Genomic DNA, 21,182 nt, shown 5'->3' with positions numbered 1-21,182 from the left:
ATGAAATGTTGCCGTTGATTTGTAAAAGTGACAAGCCTTGTGATATCTCTTCTAGTCACGGCCCAAGAAGATGACCCATACAGTAGAACTGATAAGACAGTTGACTGGAACAGCACATTTTTTGTTCCAGATGTTACATGGGGAGACTGAAAGGCAGCTTCTTTTAGTGCTCCAAAGCACTTTCCTGCTTGTGCAATTCTTTCTGTTATGTCCAGGTCTAAGCTCAAATCATCGGATATGATAGAACCGAGATATTTGAACTTTTTTACGTGTTGCACACTGCGACCGGGAATCCCTATATCAATATCCCCAGCATCTTTAACACACAGTTTGGGACCATATGTCATCAACTTTGTCTTTTCATAACTCACCGGCAACCCATAGCTTGCAGCAATGGAGGCAAAGTTTTGGATTGCTGGCTCTGCACTCTCTCGTGTTTCTGTTAGTAATGCTGAGTCATCAGCAAACTGCAATTCCATTACCATCCCATCAGGAGCTACCGTTGTTAATGCATTGAGCAAATTGTCTTGACAGGTCACTCTCTGATGAAGGTCTAGGTGCTCTCTTGAAACACAATCGTTGCTGAATAGCTCTACCTTCAGTTAGCAGACTGCCAATGTCACCGTTTTTCCATGCAGACAATCGATGTGAAAGGCACTGTGATTTCTTGTGCGCATTCAATTTCTCATCAGGTTTTTGTAGCAGTAAGTGAGGCATAATCATGGTGGATGTGAGGGCAATACTTTCTAGATTTGAAGTGTCAGCATATTCATGAAATAGGTTGGCCATTTCAGATACCATTTGCCTTCCCATAGCACCATGAGGCAGCTTGAAAAGATTGTTTCCAGTGTACCACCTTAGAGTATGTATTTACCATTTGCTTGAAATCATGCCCAGATCGAGATCCCCAATAAAAGTCAACACTGTCAATCTGTTTGTAGGGAGGAAGGCGGTTACCGACATTGCTGGATGTTGAATTGCGATAGGTTTGTGTGATAGATGACTCTGGATGTGACACTTCATGTGGTAGCTTAGTAAATTGCTGAGTGCTATAGTTGCGTTTTCCTGCACAGTGACGTCACTAATAAGCGTAATTCCATACGCATTGGCCTTGGGTGTGCTGTATGATTATACGGGACAGTGACGAATTCAAGCGACAAGACGATGATGAGCAGGATGACGAAAGATTACTACAGAGAGCTTCAGCGGATGACTTTCTTGCATTTCGTTTCCATTGAGGTGTCGTGAATTCCATAACCGAGCTCTCTGAACGATTCAACTGCTCCTCATTTCGTGATTGTTGCTGCGACAAGGCTTCCTTCGACATCTCTCTTGATACGTAAAATGGAGCCATCAATTGGAGAGTATCGTTGACTTGATCGTGTAACTTTCAAATTTTGACATCGGTCGTAGTTCTTGGAGTTGCAGTTTGTGCTTGCAACTCCATTCTTGGCACATCAGCATTTCTTGCAGCGTCCACTGCTACTACTACTACTTTTACTATCCATCGCTGCCCTAACCGGCCACGCTACCCCTTAGTCATAAGGGGACAAAGTAGCTAAGCATTGTCTACAGTAAACAGTGATATATATATATATATACATATATATATATATATATATATATATATACATACATATATATATATATATATATATATACTAGTACTACCCGCCCTATGGGCGGTGGCAATCTATCGTTGTACGCCACTTCTGCAAAGAAGACATACCTTCCGTGACACGCGGATGCACGCAAGCACGCAAAAGCGGCCCGGTGAGCCAGTGTATCTTGCACTCTGGGAAAGCATTGTCTACAGTAAACTGTTATATATATATATATATATATATATATATATATATATATATATATATATATATATATATATATATATTATTTTAACACAGATTACACATATCCGCCCTAAGGACGGGAGCACAAAGAGTCTAAGTCATAATAATTAGGCAGATAGTCACTAATCAGTCTTGAATTGTACTGCCATAAACGAACAGATAACTGTTCGTGAAATTGCCTGGAAGCTTGGCCCAGAGACAAGCCAGATGATAGAAGAGACTTCTTGACAATTGATCTCAACACCTCCAGACTATGTGCAGCCCACACTCCGTATGATTCCACCACAAGAGGGTAAAACAAACAGCCATAACTGGAAACGTTAGCAAGATGGCGTTCATCTTTGTCCACTTCCCCAGCCTCAGCAGCAGCACCAGCTTTTATGGCAGCATTAATAAGGTGAGAGGGAGTGAACGAATTCCTCACGGAAATGTCAAAATAAGCAGCCTTGCCTAGGGAAAAGTCGGGATGGAAAACGTCACCTGGTCTTGTCATAGAATGAGAGGAACAACGTTGTTCTTGACGTACATTGGAGTTGTCTAAGAGCAACCAGTGGAAGATGACGTCACATAAGGCATCATGTCGCTTAATCCAAAGAGGACCACAGCCAAGAGCATGGTCACCAAAAATGTCCAATTCATGACCGCACACACAACGGACTGAGTGTGGGGGTGCTGGAAAAACCGGAATTCCCAAACGCAAACGCAAGGAAGTCACAAATTCACGCGGAGACATGGCCAGGCCTAGACTTGAGTTGGGGATTGTCCTCAACCAAGCCCCCGCATGAGGATATGCGACAGCACTGAAACGTGCCGGTTCTCGCAGACTAACAAGGCTGACTTTAATGCTGGATCTCAAAGCATCATCCAGAGCCTTCTGGAAGGAATGTTGTGTAGAAGAAACAGAGAACGAGACAGAACTAGTAGGTGGTAAAAGACTTGCAAGATGTTGCCGGCATTGCACTTCACCAGGGAAAGAGGAAGAATGCTGAGTCCAATCATTTTCTTCATGTACCGGCATGAACGCTGAGTCATTAAGAAGACGGAGAGACAACTGCCGACAAGAGTTGCAGCTGCCAATGAAAGCTGCAGATGAAGATCTAGAGGCCTCACGAAGACCTAGACCACCCAAACGAACTGGAAGAGTTGCCTGTTTCCATGCCAAGTCAGAGACCGAAGAAGAGGATAAAGCCTCTAAACTGTGATGAAGACCACTGTCAAACTGCATCAATACATCATTGATCTTGAAGCCAGGAACCGTTCTAATGATGTGATTCAGCTTGCAAAGGCTCAAACAGCTCCAGAGAAGATGAAGCTCCACCTGAGGATCCTCTAAAGCTGTCAAACGGTCCTGCCAATCCAAAATCTTGTCCACTTGTTGGGAAACAAATTCAGTAACATATGAGGAAGATCCATATACAGGACAACCAAGGAAGTCAACACCACCATGAACCTGAACACTGCACTGAATTTCAGTAGCAAATTTGGGGAAATTCTGATCTCCAGAGGGCCAAAAGACCTCACATTTGTTCAAATTGATATGAAGACCAAAGGAGGGACCCTTTGATAACAAGACATTCAAGAGACAAGCAACTGAAGCCCGCTGGCCAAGGAAAGAGCCATCGTCCAAATACCATAACTTCAGCTTCAAATCTGGCAATGGACCCAGGTCATCCAAAAACTCCATAAGAACGAGGGAGAATAGTAGGGGACCAAGGGGATCCCCTTGTTGCACTCCTGCAGATGAATATATATATATACTAAAAATATATGTATATACATTGTATATATGTCTCCATTCTGTCCGTGATGTTGCCCTGGTGTGCCACGAATAATCGAGTAGGCCTGATTCTTTTAGACCTTTTTCACATTGTCTCGCCAACGTTTCAAGGGCCTCCTGGTGGTCGTGAATGGAGTAACCATGCGAAAAGAATTCTTTTTTGGGAATTTTGTCGTCAGCCATCCTTGCCAAATGACCTAACTACTCCAGTCATCTTTTTTACTGTTATAGTCTCCATGTCACTCCATCTTGTTAACAGAGCACTTGTTGAAAGGTGGTCTTTCCACTGCTGGATTCTTGATATACCCACAACAGATCTAACACACCGATTTTTTGTGAAACACTTCTTTCTTTTTAATCACAATGCATTGGTGTCCAACATTCAGCTCCGTAAGCACAGACAAAACGCACTATTAATAAACTCTGCATTTTGTTGGTATTGACAGGCTTTTGTTTCCAAACATTCCTACCTTTACAGCACCAAAAACTCTAGATGCTTTGGCAATTCTTCGTTGTAGTTCAGTTGTAGAACGACCTGATGTTGTTCTTGTTGAGCCAAGATAAGAAAATTCTGACACAGATTCAACAGACTCATTGCCAACCATCAAAGTGTTCTTGTCATCATCATTGACGTCTTTTCCTCTTACTAATGACTTGGTTTTTGAAAAAGTTTACTGTCAGACCAAAATCTGATGCTAATTCTGATATAGCTCTTCCTGCACCTGACCGTGTCGTTGTCAGAATAGCAGCATCATCAGTAAATTGGCATTCTTAGTATCTTGCATTGTTTTGAATTCTTTGTGTATCTTCTGAGCAATTTACCATTTATCTTGTAGTTAAATGCGATTCCTACACCATCTATGTCAGCTATTCTTTCTTGCCAATTATTAGTCGCCAAGCTCATGTACATATTGAATAAAGTTGGAGACAAGCAACATATTTGACGTAAGCCATTTTCTACTTCAATCTCTTCCGAGTGTTTTCCATGAACATGAATCCATGCTTTCATTCCTTCATGAAATGACTTGATCAGGGCTACAATGGTTTCAGGAATTCCTATTTCTAATCTTCTCGAGGAATTGAATCATAGACTTTTCTAAGATTGATAAACGGATAGAAAAGTTTTGATTGATTTTTAATGGACTTCTTCAATAGTTGTCAAACTGTAAATATCATGTCTGTGCATCCTCTGCCCACACGAAAACCACATTGTGATTCAGGTAATATATCTTCCGCTACATCCTGCAATATCTGTTGTAGTACTTTGCCACGCACTTTACCAACAACATCTAATGGGAGATTCCTCGCCAATTGTCACATAAAGATAAATTTTCTTTTTGGGTTATTGGCATGATCACACCATTAGACCAATCCCTAGGAACTGACTGAGAGTTCCAAACATCCATTATCAAAGTCATAAGGAGATCAAAGCATAATCCTCAAGAGCATCCTCAGAGTTCGAAAAATGTGTTTGAGTCTGGTTACCAGTTTGGCCACGTAGAGGAACGGTTGGTCGCCAAACTTTCACTAGTTTTTAGGTCTGAGATTCCAGATGTAAACAAGTCATTAATATCACTGTTGAGACCCTTTCCCAGATTATCATGTTTGACATTAAATTAAGACATAACTAGGAATTTGCGGTAACGTTGGATGAACATTGGCTAGTAAACACATCAATAGTATTGTGCTTGGGATTCTTTCTATGTACAGTCTGAGTTAAAACTATTGACACATTTACGCATGGAGGTGTGGCCATGGGTAGCCTAAGCAGAAACGCATCCGTTTTCAGGTCACGTATGTTTTTTAGATAGAAGAGAACTATTGCGTACATTCGTAGGTTTGCTGGACTTTTGGAAATTCACAAATGCACATCAGTAGCTTGTGTCCTTCTTTCATTTTTGATAGCATTCTACCCTAGCTGTAGACAAAGGTGCATTCAGCTAGACGTCCGTTCAGTGGCAACAGATCACAAGGCGTGAGCAAATGCAAGTGCCACTCCGCCTGGATTGCGTCTTCCAGTTCATGAACGTTTTGAGGCCTAAGAAGCTCAACACGCCACTTGATGAAGTTTTCTACTTCGTACAAAATCTGGTGAGCTAGCAGGCCAATCGAGAAACTGTGACGCTCAGAGTTTCATTTTTCTAGCTTTACTAGCAGCGGAATTTTAATTTTTACGCATCGTGTAGCGATACTTGCGTCATGAAGTTTTCTTCTGCTGGTGGAAGAACTGCATGACGACAACTTCCTGCGCTGCAAGCTGATGTGCAAGTTTGTTTGCTAATTTGTTGTTCCTTGTTGCGTCATGTTCACTAATTAAAGCTGTTCGATGATTTTCAGCCATTTGCTTGGTCTTCCACGGGAAGCTCTGCGTTGAATTCCTTCTTCAGTGTCCAGTCTGTGGAGAGTTCAGTAAACAGTAGAGCGAGAGACACGTAAAAGTTGGCAGCTCTTATAGATGGTTTCCTAGTACTGGAGCGGTATAATAACAGAATATCGTGGTGTTGTCTTTCATCACTCGTTTCATGATGGAAAAGTTCTCTACACGGATGTGCATACTATGGAATAGCTTTGTGACTGTTTTTCAGCTGTTTGAGAAAAAATTGATGCAGTTTCTTAATAAATAGCAAAACAAGTGATAAACTTTCCAAAAATAGCAGCTTTCCAAAAATAGTACAAGTAAACCGGAAATGTGTCAATAGTTTTGACGCGGACTGTAATACTGTGAGTATTCATGTTTTATCCTAACTTTCAACTAATTGTATAGTTGCAACCAAACAAAAATGTGGTTTGTCATCACATTGACATCCTGGCAATCTATCCAATAAGACATGAGCATTCTTTGTTTGAGTAGATAAGAGCGTTTCTTCTCTTATGACTCAGTGCCACTATTGTTGTTGAGAACAATACATCCAGCTACTGCATGTAACCCCACCTGTCCTATGGCTAGCTGTGCTAATCTCTGGAACACAAGTGATAAACTTTTGTTATTGTAGCGCTTCAATAGCGTGTGGCATCATTCAACATCTAGATTTCAGAACTAGACATGTAGAAACTTTTGTCTGAACAAACTTTCATGGTAGCACTAGGAGACGTACAAGCTCCTGGACGTACCTGGTAGTTCTTCTGATAGAAAGGCACTCAGGCAGCCTGCTGTGGAAAAAGCTGTTTGTTTTGCAAAGATCTACGTAATAGTTTTTATTTGTCTCAATTCAAGCTGGTCAGATTCTTCGTTCCTTTGAACAGCGTAGAAAAGGATCTAAATAGGCAGTTGCTGTCACCTTCAACTACGATTGATTGCAGATTTCGTGTTTCATTCCGGAGAAGCTACTGTGCAATGGCATCTCATCGCTGATAGAGCTGTTGACTTGGATTTGCTGGTGTAGCGTATGAAAAATAGGAGTGACCGCAATGTTTGAAAATTAAACGCGCCTGCAGTTGTTTAGTTGGATTTGTCTGGAGCTGATGGCAGAGACCAATGAGATCAGTACAGGCAGTAAAGTCCATAAATAGTAGGTGATATGTTGTCACGCGATATGTGCGAAGGTGCGCTAAGTAGACGGCCTACTTAACAGTGTGCCACTAAATGGTAGACTTAGGAAGTGGCAACATATTGTAATGCAAAACATATCTGCTGAGCAGGTGGTTGCATCTCAGAGCTGCTGCCGCAAAAGACTAAAAACTACCAAATATTTCTAGTTGCCAAATTGGCGACCACACTGCTCGTTTAGTCGCCAGCCACCTAGAAGTGGTCGCCATATGGCGACTTAACGACCGGATTTTTCGAACCCTGATCCTACTTGGACCATTTCTGACAAGATTCTGGACTTGCCTCCTGCCTTATTACTTCTTTTCAGTCTGCTGATTGCATTCGTCACCTCGTCTCTTGTAGGCAAGATACTCAGTTCAGACCTAATAGGTCTTTGATTGGCTCTGTCCAGTTCTGAAACTTTGAATTGACTCTTAATATTTACCGTATTTCCGCACATTTAGCTGCATACCAGTTTAGGCCGGGATTACCAGGGTACCGGTATACCTTGGGGTATATACCGGCATGCCGGAGAAAGAGAGGTGATTTGACCAACCTCCCTGTAAACTGGACCCATAGATCTATGCTGCTTCCATTCTTAGATATTGATTGAACTAATATAAATAAACACTAAGACATATACTTTTCATCTAGATGTAGTATGCAGAATAATCAATCCTATAATGTTTGGTTTTCTCGGTCTTAATCCTCCTCTTCTTCATCATCTTCCTCTCTTCCTTATCTGTCAGCCCTGTGTGTTCTTCTGCTTGTTCAAACCTAATCCTGTACGCACTGACGAGACACTTAACATTCCTTGGCGACTTTCAATTTGTTTCCACTGAGCTTGTCGTACTTGCGTAGTATTGCTAGCTTTTCAATTGTGTATGATCTTCTGCCACACTGCAAAGATCCATTCTCAATACCTTCTGGCTGTTTGACTTTTCTCTTTTCTAGCTGAGCTTCGGGGGAAGCTGCATTCTCTAGGTCAACAAATCGAATTATGGCGCATGTGCAGTAGAATTACTGCATATGTGTAGTTGCTCCTCACCATACCGGCACTCTCTCGCGGTATACCGGCATGCCGGTATCGTTACCAGAGTCCAACTAGCAAGTTTCTGGTAATCCCCGCTTAGACCGGCATGCAGCTAAATGCGCGGAAATGCGGTAGCACCTTTGAAAAATGCCTTCTCCATCGTTCTTCGTGTTGATCATCAGTCATGCATGGGTTTCCATTTCATCCTTGATCGACATACATCTAGAGGGCATCAGCCCCATCTTGCAGTGCTGGATATCCCTTATGCATTGCTATGTTTTCTGTTCACTGAATCGAGCGTCTTGTATTCATTTGCCTTCTACTGGTATCAAGTATTCTTAGCCTTCTAATCTTTTGTATAGTTTTACTTCTAACCTGAGCAAATAGCTTTCGATGATGGTCCCGACCAGAAGATATCCTCTTATTATAAGCATCATTCCTCTGTTTTAAAATTTTCTCCAATTTTCTTGAAACCAATCAGGGTGCTTTCTGCAAGAGCAACCCAATGCAGATCCAGTAGCACTAGTCAGAGCTGATTTTAAAGCTAACCATTTCTCATCAGTATTTTGTTGGTAATAGACGATATTTGGGGGCGGAGCTTCTAGAGCATGCACAATCTTGAGGGTAACACGCACCTTTCGCCGATCTCGCTGCACACAAAGTCCACGTTTCCGGGTCTGCTTCTGGACCGTGGATCATTTTGCCATTGTCTAGGCTTTGTAAGTAAGTTCACTACTTACCATTTCGTGCATCTTGTGAGAGACTTTGCGTGCGTAGAGACGCATAGGAAGCCATTTCTTGAGTACGGCTTCTCGAGGGTAAGAGACTGCTGTTCAAGCTGAAGTCACCTGATTCACACTCTGAACAGATACACGTGGAGTGGAAAGACAGACTACTCATTGCCTAGCGATGGAAGTTTTATCAGGTGAAGATTTTGCGGTAGGGGAACCCATTCGGGGTAACCGAACGTGACGCACTGTGCAGCTGAATTGTATCAATAGGACTACTTGTTTCCCCCATCTAGCGTTCCTGAACTGTGAAACTATGTATCTTGTCGAACTAGAGTCAGCAAAAATTCGGCTAGTCTATTCAACCCTTCATGGAAGGTGGTGAGCTCATGAGCTTACATCACTTGATGTACCTTGGCCTGATTTTTGGTTTGCTATACAGAGTAATAGTCTTGGCTGCTGGTTCAATTCAACACCACACTGCATCAAGCATATTTCTCAACACAAAAACCTGTGTAAAACTTGATTTTATCATTTGGCAGTGTGTTGAGTGATTCCTTGCAACTCAGACTTTGCCGATGCAAGGTCTTACTCGAGAAGTCTAATCTTGTTTTGAAGTTCTACTATTTCATTTGCTCGCTGTTCAATTACCCAACGTAAACCATCAGCTTCAGCCTCAGTGACATTTTCGACAATCAACATCTTCACTTCTCTAGGATCACTAGACTATATTCTATACATGTCTTGATCAACTGCACGATTGAGGTAGAACAGTCTCTGCTTTCTGATTTAGACATTACAGCTATGAAATAGCTAGTGTGTGTGTGTTGTGTTACTTTAGACATAACTGTTGCTGGGACTTGTAGGCTGGCAGCTAGTGCTAATAACGGACTGTAGTGTATGTGTACTGTACTCTGATCTGCGTCAGTACTTATCGAGTGCAAGTTGTCATAGTAACATCTTCGACTTGGCCAATCACATATATACAGAAGCAAGCTAGACTGCCCAGAAACAACGCAGAACGTCCTACATGTCTGGTTACCCCAAATGGGTTCCCAGGTGGCATGATTTCACTCGCTAACACTAATCCATCGCTAGGCAATGAGCAGTCTGTCTTTCCACTCCACGTGTATCTGTTCAGAGTGTGAATCAGGCGACTTCAGCTTGAACAGCAGTCTCTTACCCTCGAGAAGCCGTACTCAAGAAATGGCTTCCTATGCGTCTCTACGCACGCAAAGTCTCTCACAAGATGCACGAAATGGTAAGTAGTGAACTTACTTACAAAGCCTAGTCAACGGCAAGATGATCCACAGTCCAGAAGCAGACCCGGAAACGTGGACTTTATGTACAGCGAGATCGGCGAAAGGTGCGTGTTACCCTCGAGATTGTGCATGCTCTAGAAGCTCTGCCCCCCCCCCCCCAAATATTGTCTGACTAGTGACACTCCAGATGTTTCAAATGCTGATCTACATATATACTGAATTGCCATTATTTACATTCAATTTGGAAACATCATACTGTTTTTGAGCTGGCTGGTGTTGTTTGATGATCACTGTGACATTCTGCACCGTTACATACTGCTGCATTCAGACACCTCCTCCTATCCCTTTGTCTGATAATTGCTTAATCAATACAATGCGCCATTTAGATTTAGGGTGTTGCCATGTTTTCTTGTGGATGTCTGTTTTCTTGAACCGAGTGTTACAAATCCAAGATTTGTTCTGAGAGAAAGGATAACAATTCCCTTCCTGATTCATTCAATTCACCATAACCATGGGAACCACACACATTACACCAGCTATCTGACACATCAGGTCTTGTTGAGCCAAAACGAGCATTGAAGTCACTAAGAATGACATATGGTTCATGACTAGGTATTTGATTCAATGCTTGCTAAAGGTCTGTGTAGAATATTTCCTTTGTCTTTGCATCTAGCTAGGAAAGTAGGCACAGAGCATGACGATACGTGGAACAGCGTAGCTTTTGGTCTGAAACCACTTTTCCTGCAATTGTAACATAGCAGTAACCAATCTTGAACCCCATGCGTTCCATTTCTCACCACTTCTGCCAGGCTTCTATAGCATTACCAGAAAGAACGATAGCCACACCTTCACCTCTGTGTTAATGTTTGGCCCTTCGTCAGGTGTCGCTTAGGCTCGAGTGTCCAGCCAGTCATCTCCCCCCCCCCCCCCCCGTGGATACACTGAATTTCCAAACCATTTGGTTTCTTGAAAACCCGCTATCACAACATTGTATCTTTTTAATTCTCGAACTATGAAATCAATTCTTCTGTTTTCTCCATAGTCAAATTCACGTCTCTGTTTTGCCGTCTAGATGGAGCCATCCACATCTAGTAAGAATCGAATGTTCCACGTCGTAATGTACCAGTATCGAGACGAATGCTTAGCTTTCGTTCTTCGTGCAACGTTTTAGGCTGAGAAGCTTGCAAGACCTCCTCAGCCGCACAATCTAGGGATGAAGAGGGTGACACCACCGGGTGATGTCCTTCTAGTATATTGAGTATAGCAATGTAATATACTTGAGTATAGCAATAGAACACAACACAACACGTTAATAAAGCGTAACAACAACTAGAATTACAGCGCAACATCTGCTCTCCTGCAGCCGGTATTCTGACTAACCCCAGATATACCAGTCAAACCATTTACCCAAGTCCTGTATTTTACATCTCCCCTTGTATCAAACATAGTTCTTTCTCCACTGTTGGGATTTCACTAATCGTCCATATCGGGTTTCTTTATGTTCTTCAGACCTGACCGGGGTTTCTTTGTTCTTCATACCGGACTGGGGTTTGCTGTGCAGCTTCTTCTGGTGCCTGTTGATGGTTACTATTAGTCTCTTGATGATCTCTCTGCCCCTCCACCATTTCAGGGTTTAATTGAAGATCATGACGATTCAGTCACTACACAGTATGATCTTGGCTGTATCTCTCTATCCACTGGCGCTGGTACATTGCACTCCCCACCTCTTTGGTCATGCACCAACACTCGAGTTTCTGGTTCCAAGTCTAGTAAGGATCACACTCCATGTCTTCTGTTATATTCTGTCGCCTACTTCCTTTGCTACCCTTGTCTTTCTCTCTCACTGAAGACTTATCCACCAACTGTGGAATCAATTGACTAGCAATAGTTGGCAACTTCCTCCCCATTAACAATTGACCAGGAGACACTCCATTGGCTTCATGTTTTGCAGCTCTATATGCTAACAATCCCAAGTGTGGATCTTCCCCTGCATGCCAGGCCTTCTTAATCAGGGCTTTGACAGTCCCCGCAGTCTTTTTGGCCAGTCCATTTCCTTGTGGATGTCTAGGAGATGATGTTACATGCATAAACTGATAAGTGCTGCTGAAGATCTTAAAGTCCTCACTCACACACTGTGGTCCATTATCTGTGACCAGTACATTGGGAATCCCAAGTTGTGAGAAAATACCCTTCAGTGCTAGTACGATATCCGTTGATTTTGTTCCAGTGAGCTGCTTAACTTCCGGATACCTCAAGTAATAGTCAACAACTACTAGAAAATGCATTTCCACTTCAAATTATAGAGCTACATGACATGAAGCCACTGCGGTGTCTCCTGGTCAATTGTTAATGGGGAGGAAGCTGCGGACAACCTTGCCAACTATTGCTAGTCAATTGATTCCACAGTTGGTGGAGAAGTCTTCAGTGAGAGAGAAAGACAGGGGTAGCAAAGCAAAGCAGGCAGCAGAATATAACAGAAGACATGGAGTACGATCCTTACCAGACTTGGAACCAGGAACTCGGGTGTTGGTGCATGACCAAATAGGTGGGGAGTGGAATGTACCAGCAACAGTGGATAGAGAGATACAGCCAAGATCATACTTTAAGACGCAATAGTCATGATCTTCGATTAAACTCTAAGAGAGATGGACTTGATGTGAGAGAAAGCAGTGACGGTATGCAAGGCATCAGAATTGTCCCAGTTTCAGTTGAAAAGAGTTGGAAAGTGGATTCGCCAGTACAACAAGCGACCTAGATGCAGTTACTGTTAGGAAAGAAAGTAAAAGGACAGAACCCGGCAATTCATTCGAGATTGTCCTAAGTGTGGAAGGAATCATCCAGAGAGAAGATGTCCTGCATTCACAAGGAATTGTTTGAAGTGTGGACCATGCTGCCATTTTGCAAGAAGTGCAAGGATAGTGAGACACAAGTGCAGGAAATGATGATGCAAGAGGAACACCCTGCTGAAATGTTTGTTAGTTCTCTAGGTGGCTCAAAGTCAGATGTGTGGTCTATGTCTTTGAGAACTAATGGCGGTATGGTAAACTTTAAACTAGACACGGGAGCTCAAGTTAATGTCTTGCCTCGGAGTGTTTATTGTAGACTGACAGCTAAACCAGTACTGGAACCGGCTAAACTTAGATTAATGCCACATGGGTTATCTAGACCACTGCCAGTAGATGGGCAATGCTTCTGTCAGGTGGAGCATGGAACAACTCACCATTTGCAGTTTTATGTTGTGCCGGCAACAGCTTCACCAATATTGGGACTGAATGCATGTCAAAAACTAGGACTGGTCAAACAAATTGCTGAAGTAGATAGAAATGACAATCAGATTGTAAAGGACTCAGTTCTGAAAGATTATTCTACTATTTGTGGTAACTCCAGGACTTCTAGAAGATCATGACGATTGCGTCATAAAGTACCCCCTGATTCAGTCACTACACGGTGTGATCTTGGCTGCGTCTCTCTATCCACTGTCGCTGGTACATCCCACCTATTTGGTCAAGCACCAACCCCTGAGTTCCTGGTTTCAAGTCTGGTAAGGGTCACACTCCATTCTTCTGTTATATTCTAGTATACTTGAGTATAGCAATGTAGTATACTTGAGTATAGCAATAGAACTCAACACAACACATTAATGAAGTGTAACAACAACTAGAATTACAACGCAAAGTCTGCTTTCCTCCAGCGGGTATTCTGACTAACCCCCGGTTATATCAGTCAAACCATTTACCCAAGTCCCGTATAGTACAGTCCTGAGCCCAACTTGATACTATTCCTAGCTTGTGGTTGTTGACCGCCACTGCCAATGAGACGATATCAAAGTTTGATGAATAGAATAATTCTAAGGTAGCATCTTCACGGTGAGGTAACACGGAGAAATTCAAACTCCATGCACCACCATCAACATCCGGGCACACACCTAAACCCTATGGAACACTAGCCTCATTTCCAGACTCTCTCTCGCTAGTCTTGTCCCATGCCCGTATGACAATTCCACAGACTCTCGCATGCTAGTCTTGTCCTTTGCCCGTATGAAAGCTAATTGAACACCACAAGCTGCCAATTTCTTGGTCATGCCCCCAGCTAACAGCTGGGCTCCTGTGCACTACTCAGGAGAACTCTGGGCTGGCAATAGCAATCTCCTGGAGCTGGGTCAGGTACTCGCAGGAGCACCGGCTTGTGAAGCCATCTGTGGTGTGAGCACCTAAACTCTCACCTGGACCCCAGTAGCTGATGTCACGTCACAGCCGATGGCTGCTTAGGGCCCCAAGCAAAGACCGGGTACTCATTTATACTCCTAAGTCGAGAGAAGCAATTGTGTATAAGTTTCTGGCTTAAGGATATCATGCCATAGTTTGACATCACTGTGACTTGAACTTGTAACCCTGCAAAGTCCCAAGTGTACTCTCTCCCTAGCTACAGCACCACACACACACACACACACACACACACACACACACACACACACACACACACACCTCACTTCACTTCACGCTGCGTTCATTCCAATGAGAAACGATGCAGGCCAAAGTCACCATAGTCTATATCGGAGGAGTGGATGTTCTCTGACAGCAGAAACGCTCGTGGTTGTGGAGGCCTTGTTGGCGGAATGTTTGGTGACAGTACTGACATTGGCTAGTCAGGGTCTGACCATGTTTCTGTCTCTGGTGGTTTACAAGGCCGGCATGATTTACAGCAGTAAATCCACAACCATCAAAGCTGCAGCGCAAAGCAAACTCTGATGTCGTTTGCCTTGCTTCGCGGCGATGTTTCTGCTCATCCTTGCGGTATTTCTCTTGTTCTTCCTTCTTGAAATTTACTTCCTGTGTGACAGCCCAGATCTGATTCCTCCACTCATTCCTATCTTCTGCTAGTATCACTTAGACTTTGTAGTGGGCTTGGTTTTGAAGGCTCCTGTTTTCTGTTCATCACAAAATGAACAAGGAACAGATTGGGACGCCAACCCAATTGACCCACGTCTTGCCATTAGCAGGGCCTTAACCCAGTATCCGGGGATTACCAACGAGGTGGTTGCGCGCGCGCGCACACACACACACACACACACACACACACACACACACACACACACACACACACACACACACACACACACACACACACACACACACACACACACACACACACACACACAAATGTCAAGCCCTCCACGTCATTGTGAATGACTTCAGCTGAGGAGATAGCTCTTCTGCCTCTAGAGACAGGGCCTCCATGCGCTACGTGGAGGCTTAGGGACATCGCTACAATCCACCTAGAGCTTGGCCGGAGTGATCCAGGGGCACTGACAATGGCGCAGCTCTGGGACTGGACACCAAGGCCCACAAGTACCCGTCTGCTGCATGATGTTACTGCCAAGCCAGCAGTCATGTCCACCCCAGTCAATGACTAGGTACTTACTCATTTATACTCCCGAGTTGAGAAAATCAATTGTGTGTAAATTTCTTGCTTAAGGAAATTATGCCATAGCTCGCCATCACTGTGACTTGAACCTGCAACCCGACAAGGTTCCCGGATGTTTTCATTCTCCAAATGCACTCTCTAACCGATTGAGCTACAGCACCACACACACACACACATACACACACACACACACACACACACACACACACACACACACACACACACACACACACACACACAAGAACGAGCTAACACAAATATTCTGTGAAGTGTTGGCCCACTAGACTATTGTAAAAATCTTTGGAAGTACTTAAACAGCTGTGGTGCTGTGACACTAACTGAAGTTGGGCCTCCCAGTTATGTGGCACAAGTAGTGTGTTTACCACTACCACAGCTAATGCTGCATTATTTTGTACGTCTGATGTGAGAGTAGTAACTAATATAGTGGTTTGTTTGTTGAAAGCTGTAATTGTGGCCAAGTGCGTTTTGTCCAATGGAATTTAAACTGTTCGTGTTTATTTGGAATCAAGCTTGCAACCCAGCAAGGTTGCAGTAGTACTACGTTCAACATGTGTGTTTTCTACATACATCAAGCAATCCACATGATAACCCCACACCCACATGTACTGACTATATTATGAGCTTCCACAGTGTTGTGATGCGGGAAGGTAAGCAGGCTAACTTGAACATGAGTTTTTATTTGCAATCTATAATGAGGATAGAGAACACAACTGTGGTCTCCAAACATGAATTATGACAAAGAAATTCTACCATTTTTGCTAGGTCATAATCACTGTGTTCCTATTTCACAGATCTTGCTTTTTCTCTATCAGTATGATTGTTTCTGTAGCATAGATGGGCATTTGGACTTTCATGGTGTGTTTTGTTTTTGGCAATCAAGTTGCTTTCCACTGACTTGTTCGGCTCTTTACATTAAAGTTGGCATGAAGATAACGCACCCACACCCACATGTGCACAAACTTGGTTGGTACATGTGAGTTACATGTAGACTGTAGGTTCTACTGTAGCATGATCTAATCTGTTGTATCTGTTTGAAGGCTGGCTTAGAACTACAGTTATGCAAAGATATCGACCTCACTCAGTCATAACAGAGAAGACTGGCTAAATGTCAATCAAAGTTGTTGCATGCTGTACACTGCAGATAATATGTACTAACAAGTTAATTTCCATCTGCATACAAGATGAAGCAGTTTGCATTTTCAGATAACGAATAGAGCACGTTCTATTTCATGTTGAAATGCTTTACAGTCAGTGGTAATGCTTACATTCTGACAATGACCCTGTTCATATCTATATCAAGCAATAATTATTGTGAGATGCTGAGCACGCATTATGAGGAAGCAGAACTTACACAAAGAAGAAACGAGTGCAAACATAGTCTGGTTTTGGCATCACCCAGATGTTTCCATTTTTTCTCAAGTCGCTGCTTGTTATCACTATGTCATAAAACGTTCAAACTCAGGATCTATTATCTCATCACAGTTGACAATTTACATACCTTCACACAGAGCTATGCATCGAAGGTTCTTGCCCTCAAGAAATCGTGAGCCACCACTAGTTGAAGATCTCTTAACAGTCAAACCATACTATCAGCTTCAGATAGCAAGTATCTTGCCCAGACTTACACGTGATTGTGCTCCAGTTGCATAAATCTGTGAGTAGCCAAATGAGACACCACTATTGGGACTGAGGTAAATTCCACTGCCATAGGCAGTACCGTGTGTCTACAGTAAGGAGGGAGAATGTTACCATGACCGCAAGCACTTATTTTATAATCAAAAAAACAATTTTCTGGTTCAAATGCTATTACATTTATTGCTTTCAATGTTTTTTCAGTTATTATTAGACTGTATCAGCACATGAGATAATGTAAAGAACACAATTATTGTGGTGCAGTTGCATATGTCAGTCAACAGCTAACTCTTACATTGCTATTATAAGTTCCTAATACAAATGTCAGTGAGCAGATTTGTTAGTTGCAAGATTCCAACTAACAAAAGAACTACAATAATTACCTCCACCAAGCAAGTTACGTTTTCATCAGCGTTGGTTTGTTGGTTTCTTTGTTTGTGAGCAGGATTACTGAAAATGTGTCGGTGAATTTTGATGAAATAGACTATGGCAGGATGATAGACCTTGATTATGGGATTAATCCAGATCCAGGTTCCCTGTTGAGGGGTCGCCTCTGCTTGAAACTTTTAATGAAAAACGTGAGACGACTCCTGCTGTCATGATTTTGCTCTTGCACAATCATACTATCTCTTGCAATTATTGATTGAAAATGATGTCATTCAATTAAATGGGCGATGGTCCCGCTAAGGCCAACACAAAGGCCTTCAACTCGGAAATGATGTTTATGACACTGAGCTGCCTTCGTGGAGGGTTGCCCTCTCTCTGAGTGCTGTCTAGTTTACAATGCAGTGCTGCTATCTTGTTTACTGTAAGAGCAGGTGCTGCTATTCATCATTCTAATAAAAAAATTAGTCGCTAGCAATTTGGTGTTGGACTTTTGCTCTAGTAACTGCAGATGTGATTACACTATCACTTCTGCAGCTATGAGCTTTTTGAAAAACATGACAGAAATATTGTTTAAGCCACAAATTTAGATGCCATTTTGCTTATGAGCAAGCAACTTGTAAAATCTATTCAAAATTTTACAGATCCACTGTTGTTTCATGTGATCACGAAGTTCCTAAAACTGTTACAATAGTCTGATGGTCAAATTAAGCGGTATCACATATGGAACATACATGTCACACAAATTACAAGATATTACATTTCTGTATCAATTTAGTAAGCCATGAAATTGATTGATTTCACGTTAGCAGTTGCAGAGAGGTAAATTACAAAACCTGAAGTAGACACTTCTGGTAAAAAAAACAATTATGAACAGTCACCTTTATAAGCAATTGTGATTGGCAATTCGTCCATGTCTGTGTTTGCCATGTGTAACCACACACAAATACTGCTCTGTGATTGGACCGCTCCAAGGGCGTGGGATACACTTGAAGAGTGACAAGACATAGTCACACATCCACATAGCAGACAAGAAGTCAAGTCTTTAAGTACAATACTCGCTAACTTGTGTGACTTTTAAGAAGTCAGCTGAAACAAAGTTCCAATTCTTATGGTTCCTAGCTGAAATTGCAGTTGACTGTCTTTATTACATCACAATACTCCTATACTTCAAACGTTGCTTAAAACTGAAAGTCAGAATTTTGGTTTATAACACAGTATTCAAGTTTAAAATAAGGATAACCTTTGCCTAATGAGGAGTATTTGACACATTACCATGTATTAATACTTCTCATGTTCATTAGAATACTCTACCATTACAAGAACAGGACCTTGTATGTGTCACACACACACACACACACCACACTTTTCTCTCCTTTTTACTACTCAACAATGAGTTCACGACTTCTGTTCAGTAGCTGTGCAATTTGTCTTTGATGAGCACGTTCGTCTGCAGAGTCCAATTCTAGAATGACATTAACTCGACCGATATTGCAAACACTCTTTGTACCAGTAGTCAAGTTTTCTGGGTATAGTTTGTGACATATTAGTCTCTTTTCTTCAATCTTGTCAACTCTAGCTTCCTTGAAATGATCTAACCCTAATCTCATATTTTCTTCCACCTTGAACGGTCACATGCTATCATTTCCCAAATTTTGTGATCAATACCGACATTTTGTAGATTGTGTCTTAGAGTGTCTTTGAACCTCAACTTCTGACCACCAGCTTTTCTCGGTGCATCTACTTGGTAAACGTCTCTCAAACATTCTTGCGACATGACCTACCCATGTTAGTTGCTGTTGAGTCAGCATGTATTCAATTCCTGTTATTTTAGCTCTTTGCAGAAACGTCTATGTTTGTCATCTTGCCGTCCAATGAATTCTCAATATTCAATGCAGAGAGCGAAGGCGAAATTTTTCTACATCCTGAATATTTCTTCTATATTGCGTCCATGTTTGTGATCCATACAGAACACACGCACGCACGCACACACACTCACGCATGCACAAGTGCGCGCGCGCACACACACACACACACACACACACACACACACACACACACACACACACACACACACACACACTAGCCAGGCATAAATTTATGCACAAATACAAATACAAACAAGCATCAAAGAAGCTAGCCACAGGAGTACACAGAGAGCCAAGATAAGTAGTAGAGATTATAGCCATTTGCACCTACCAACCTGATACTTAGTGCCAGATGCATTTAAAAGTCCATTTCGCAGTATTGAATGCCAGTTCTCAATTGTAGAACCACTATTGACAAATTAGTGCCATTGTACTTTCAACAAATGTGGTGTAATGATGGGAACATACTGAAAGGCAAATGTGCTGCCATGCTCTTTCTTAGCACATCGAAATGCAGATTCTTTAGCAGGAGGGCTACTGAGGAGCAGAAATTGATGAGGTGTTGCCATAGTTTTCATCAACTATACAGATCGCATACCATTAGTGGCAAGAATAAGCATAAGCCAAGTCCACAAACTTTATGATCAGGCAGTTTGACAATGTGTGAGCGGTTGCTGGAAATAATCCTATAACAGATGACAGTAAACTGATGAAGTTGTATATATAAACATGCCAGTTTGTACCACTGAAGCAAAGGGTAACTAAACTCATCCTTCATGTCCACTTTCTTCTTCATTTCTGAGTATTCAGAAGCCTTAAAAGCACATGTTCTCAATTAATTATATCTATACAGCACAATAAGGTGTTTATGTGTACAAAATAAGTAATAAAACAAAGTAAGATGAGAGAAACTACTGTAAAATTGATAATAAACTAAAGGTGGTTCCAAAACATGTTTCAATGTCACATACATATTTGTAGATTACCAAAGAGAAGCATTATCAAATCCATACTTAGCACATGCTGAACTTACTAAAGTTGGAGAGCCATTTAGATTGATAATTATTATTTAGATGTGCTACAATTAGAATAATTGTTATTATTTATTATTATTGAATTTTCTTTCACATCATGGACATATGATGTAGCTCCCAATGGGGGCAACAATGAGAAACAAAATATACTAACAAACAAACCCACTAAAACTACCCCACTGCCCATATATTGATTGAGTACCTAAATGTCACCTCACTGTATTGTTTTCTAGATGGTAATTGAGGAATAGCGTATTTTGAGGATTTGCAAAGCAGAGGTTAGGGTGCACCGATTTGCAAAGTACAGGTTACGGTGCATCTAGTGTTTTCCTCTTTTTTTTTCTAGTAGTGTAGTATCTTACATTCTACAATGAGCCCTATGACTCTAATTACCAAAGCACCCCTCTAAGTGAAGCGCCTTGTGGAGCCATAATTGTTTTATACTCTAATTGGAGAGCTATTTAGATTTATTATTATTATTAGAGGCGCTATAATTAGCATACTTATGGATTAGCTAGAATGGAATTCATTGAGGTTACTATCAAGCAACTGCTTGCTGTCGTTGAATGCCTGCAGTTCCTCTAGTCTTGTAATCATCTAGATACACTCCAATTTAAGCACCATCATCAGTACAGTAGTAAAG

At 42.0% G+C, this 21,182-nt stretch overlaps 3 protein-coding genes and 1 long non-coding RNA gene across 4 annotated transcripts; 2 read left to right on the top strand and 2 right to left on the bottom strand.

The window, feature by feature from the left end:
• Positions 1–11,942: 11,942 nt before the first annotated feature.
• Positions 11,943–12,461, bottom strand: LOC134191790 (uncharacterized protein K02A2.6-like). The gene has a single exon (XM_062660413.1). The coding sequence runs from the start codon at positions 12,459–12,461 to the stop codon at positions 11,943–11,945; it is 519 nt and encodes a 172-aa protein (XP_062516397.1).
• Positions 12,462–12,959: 498 nt separating this feature from the next.
• Positions 12,960–14,238, top strand: LOC134192600 (uncharacterized). Its single transcript, XM_062661346.1, has one exon. It carries the CDS (start codon positions 13,025–13,027, stop codon positions 13,580–13,582), a length of 558 nt encoding a protein of 185 aa, XP_062517330.1. The 5' UTR covers positions 12,960–13,024; the 3' UTR covers positions 13,583–14,238.
• Positions 14,239–15,320: 1,082 nt separating this feature from the next.
• LOC134192293 (uncharacterized) lies at positions 15,321–16,854 on the top strand. Its single transcript, XR_009971924.1, has 2 exons — positions 15,321–16,383; positions 16,456–16,854. It is a non-coding gene; the product is annotated as an uncharacterized LOC134192293 (long non-coding RNA).
• LOC134192292 (protein mono-ADP-ribosyltransferase PARP6-like) lies at positions 16,707–20,499 on the bottom strand. Its single transcript, XM_062661016.1, has 8 exons — positions 20,249–20,499; positions 20,143–20,191; positions 19,974–20,086; positions 19,841–19,913; positions 17,247–17,345; positions 17,120–17,189; positions 16,973–17,057; positions 16,707–16,911 (listed from the first exon to the last, which is right to left on the bottom strand). The coding sequence occupies exons 1-8, from the start codon at positions 20,299–20,301 to the stop codon at positions 16,821–16,823; spliced, it is 633 nt and encodes a 210-aa protein (XP_062517000.1). The 5' UTR covers positions 20,302–20,499; the 3' UTR covers positions 16,707–16,820.
• Positions 20,500–21,182: the final 683 nt, after the last annotated feature.

The sequence above is a fragment of the Corticium candelabrum genome, chromosome 16, assembly GCF_963422355.1.
Source record: "Corticium candelabrum chromosome 16, ooCorCand1.1, whole genome shotgun sequence".
NCBI classification, from domain to species: Eukaryota; Metazoa; Porifera; class Homoscleromorpha; order Homosclerophorida; family Plakinidae; genus Corticium; species Corticium candelabrum.
This window is presented reverse-complemented; position numbering and strand designations above follow the sequence as displayed.

Coding starts and splice junctions, on each gene's coding strand:
- LOC134192292 (XM_062661016.1), bottom strand. CDS start 20,301: ATGAAGAAGAAAGTGGACATGAAGGATGAGTTTAGTTACCCTTTGCTT. Junction 17,190..17,246: donor CAACTGGAGCACAATCACGT/GTAAGTCTGGGC, acceptor TTGACTGTTAAG/AGATCTTCAACTAGTGGTGG. Junction 17,058..17,119: donor ATGCATAGCTCTGTGTGAAG/GTATGTAAATTG, acceptor TTTATGACATAG/TGATAACAAGCAGCGACTTG.
- LOC134191790 (XM_062660413.1), bottom strand. CDS start 12,461: ATGCATTTTCTAGTAGTTGTTGACTATTACTTGAGGTATCCGGAAGTT.
- LOC134192600 (XM_062661346.1), top strand. CDS start 13,025: ATGTCCTGCATTCACAAGGAATTGTTTGAAGTGTGGACCATGCTGCCA.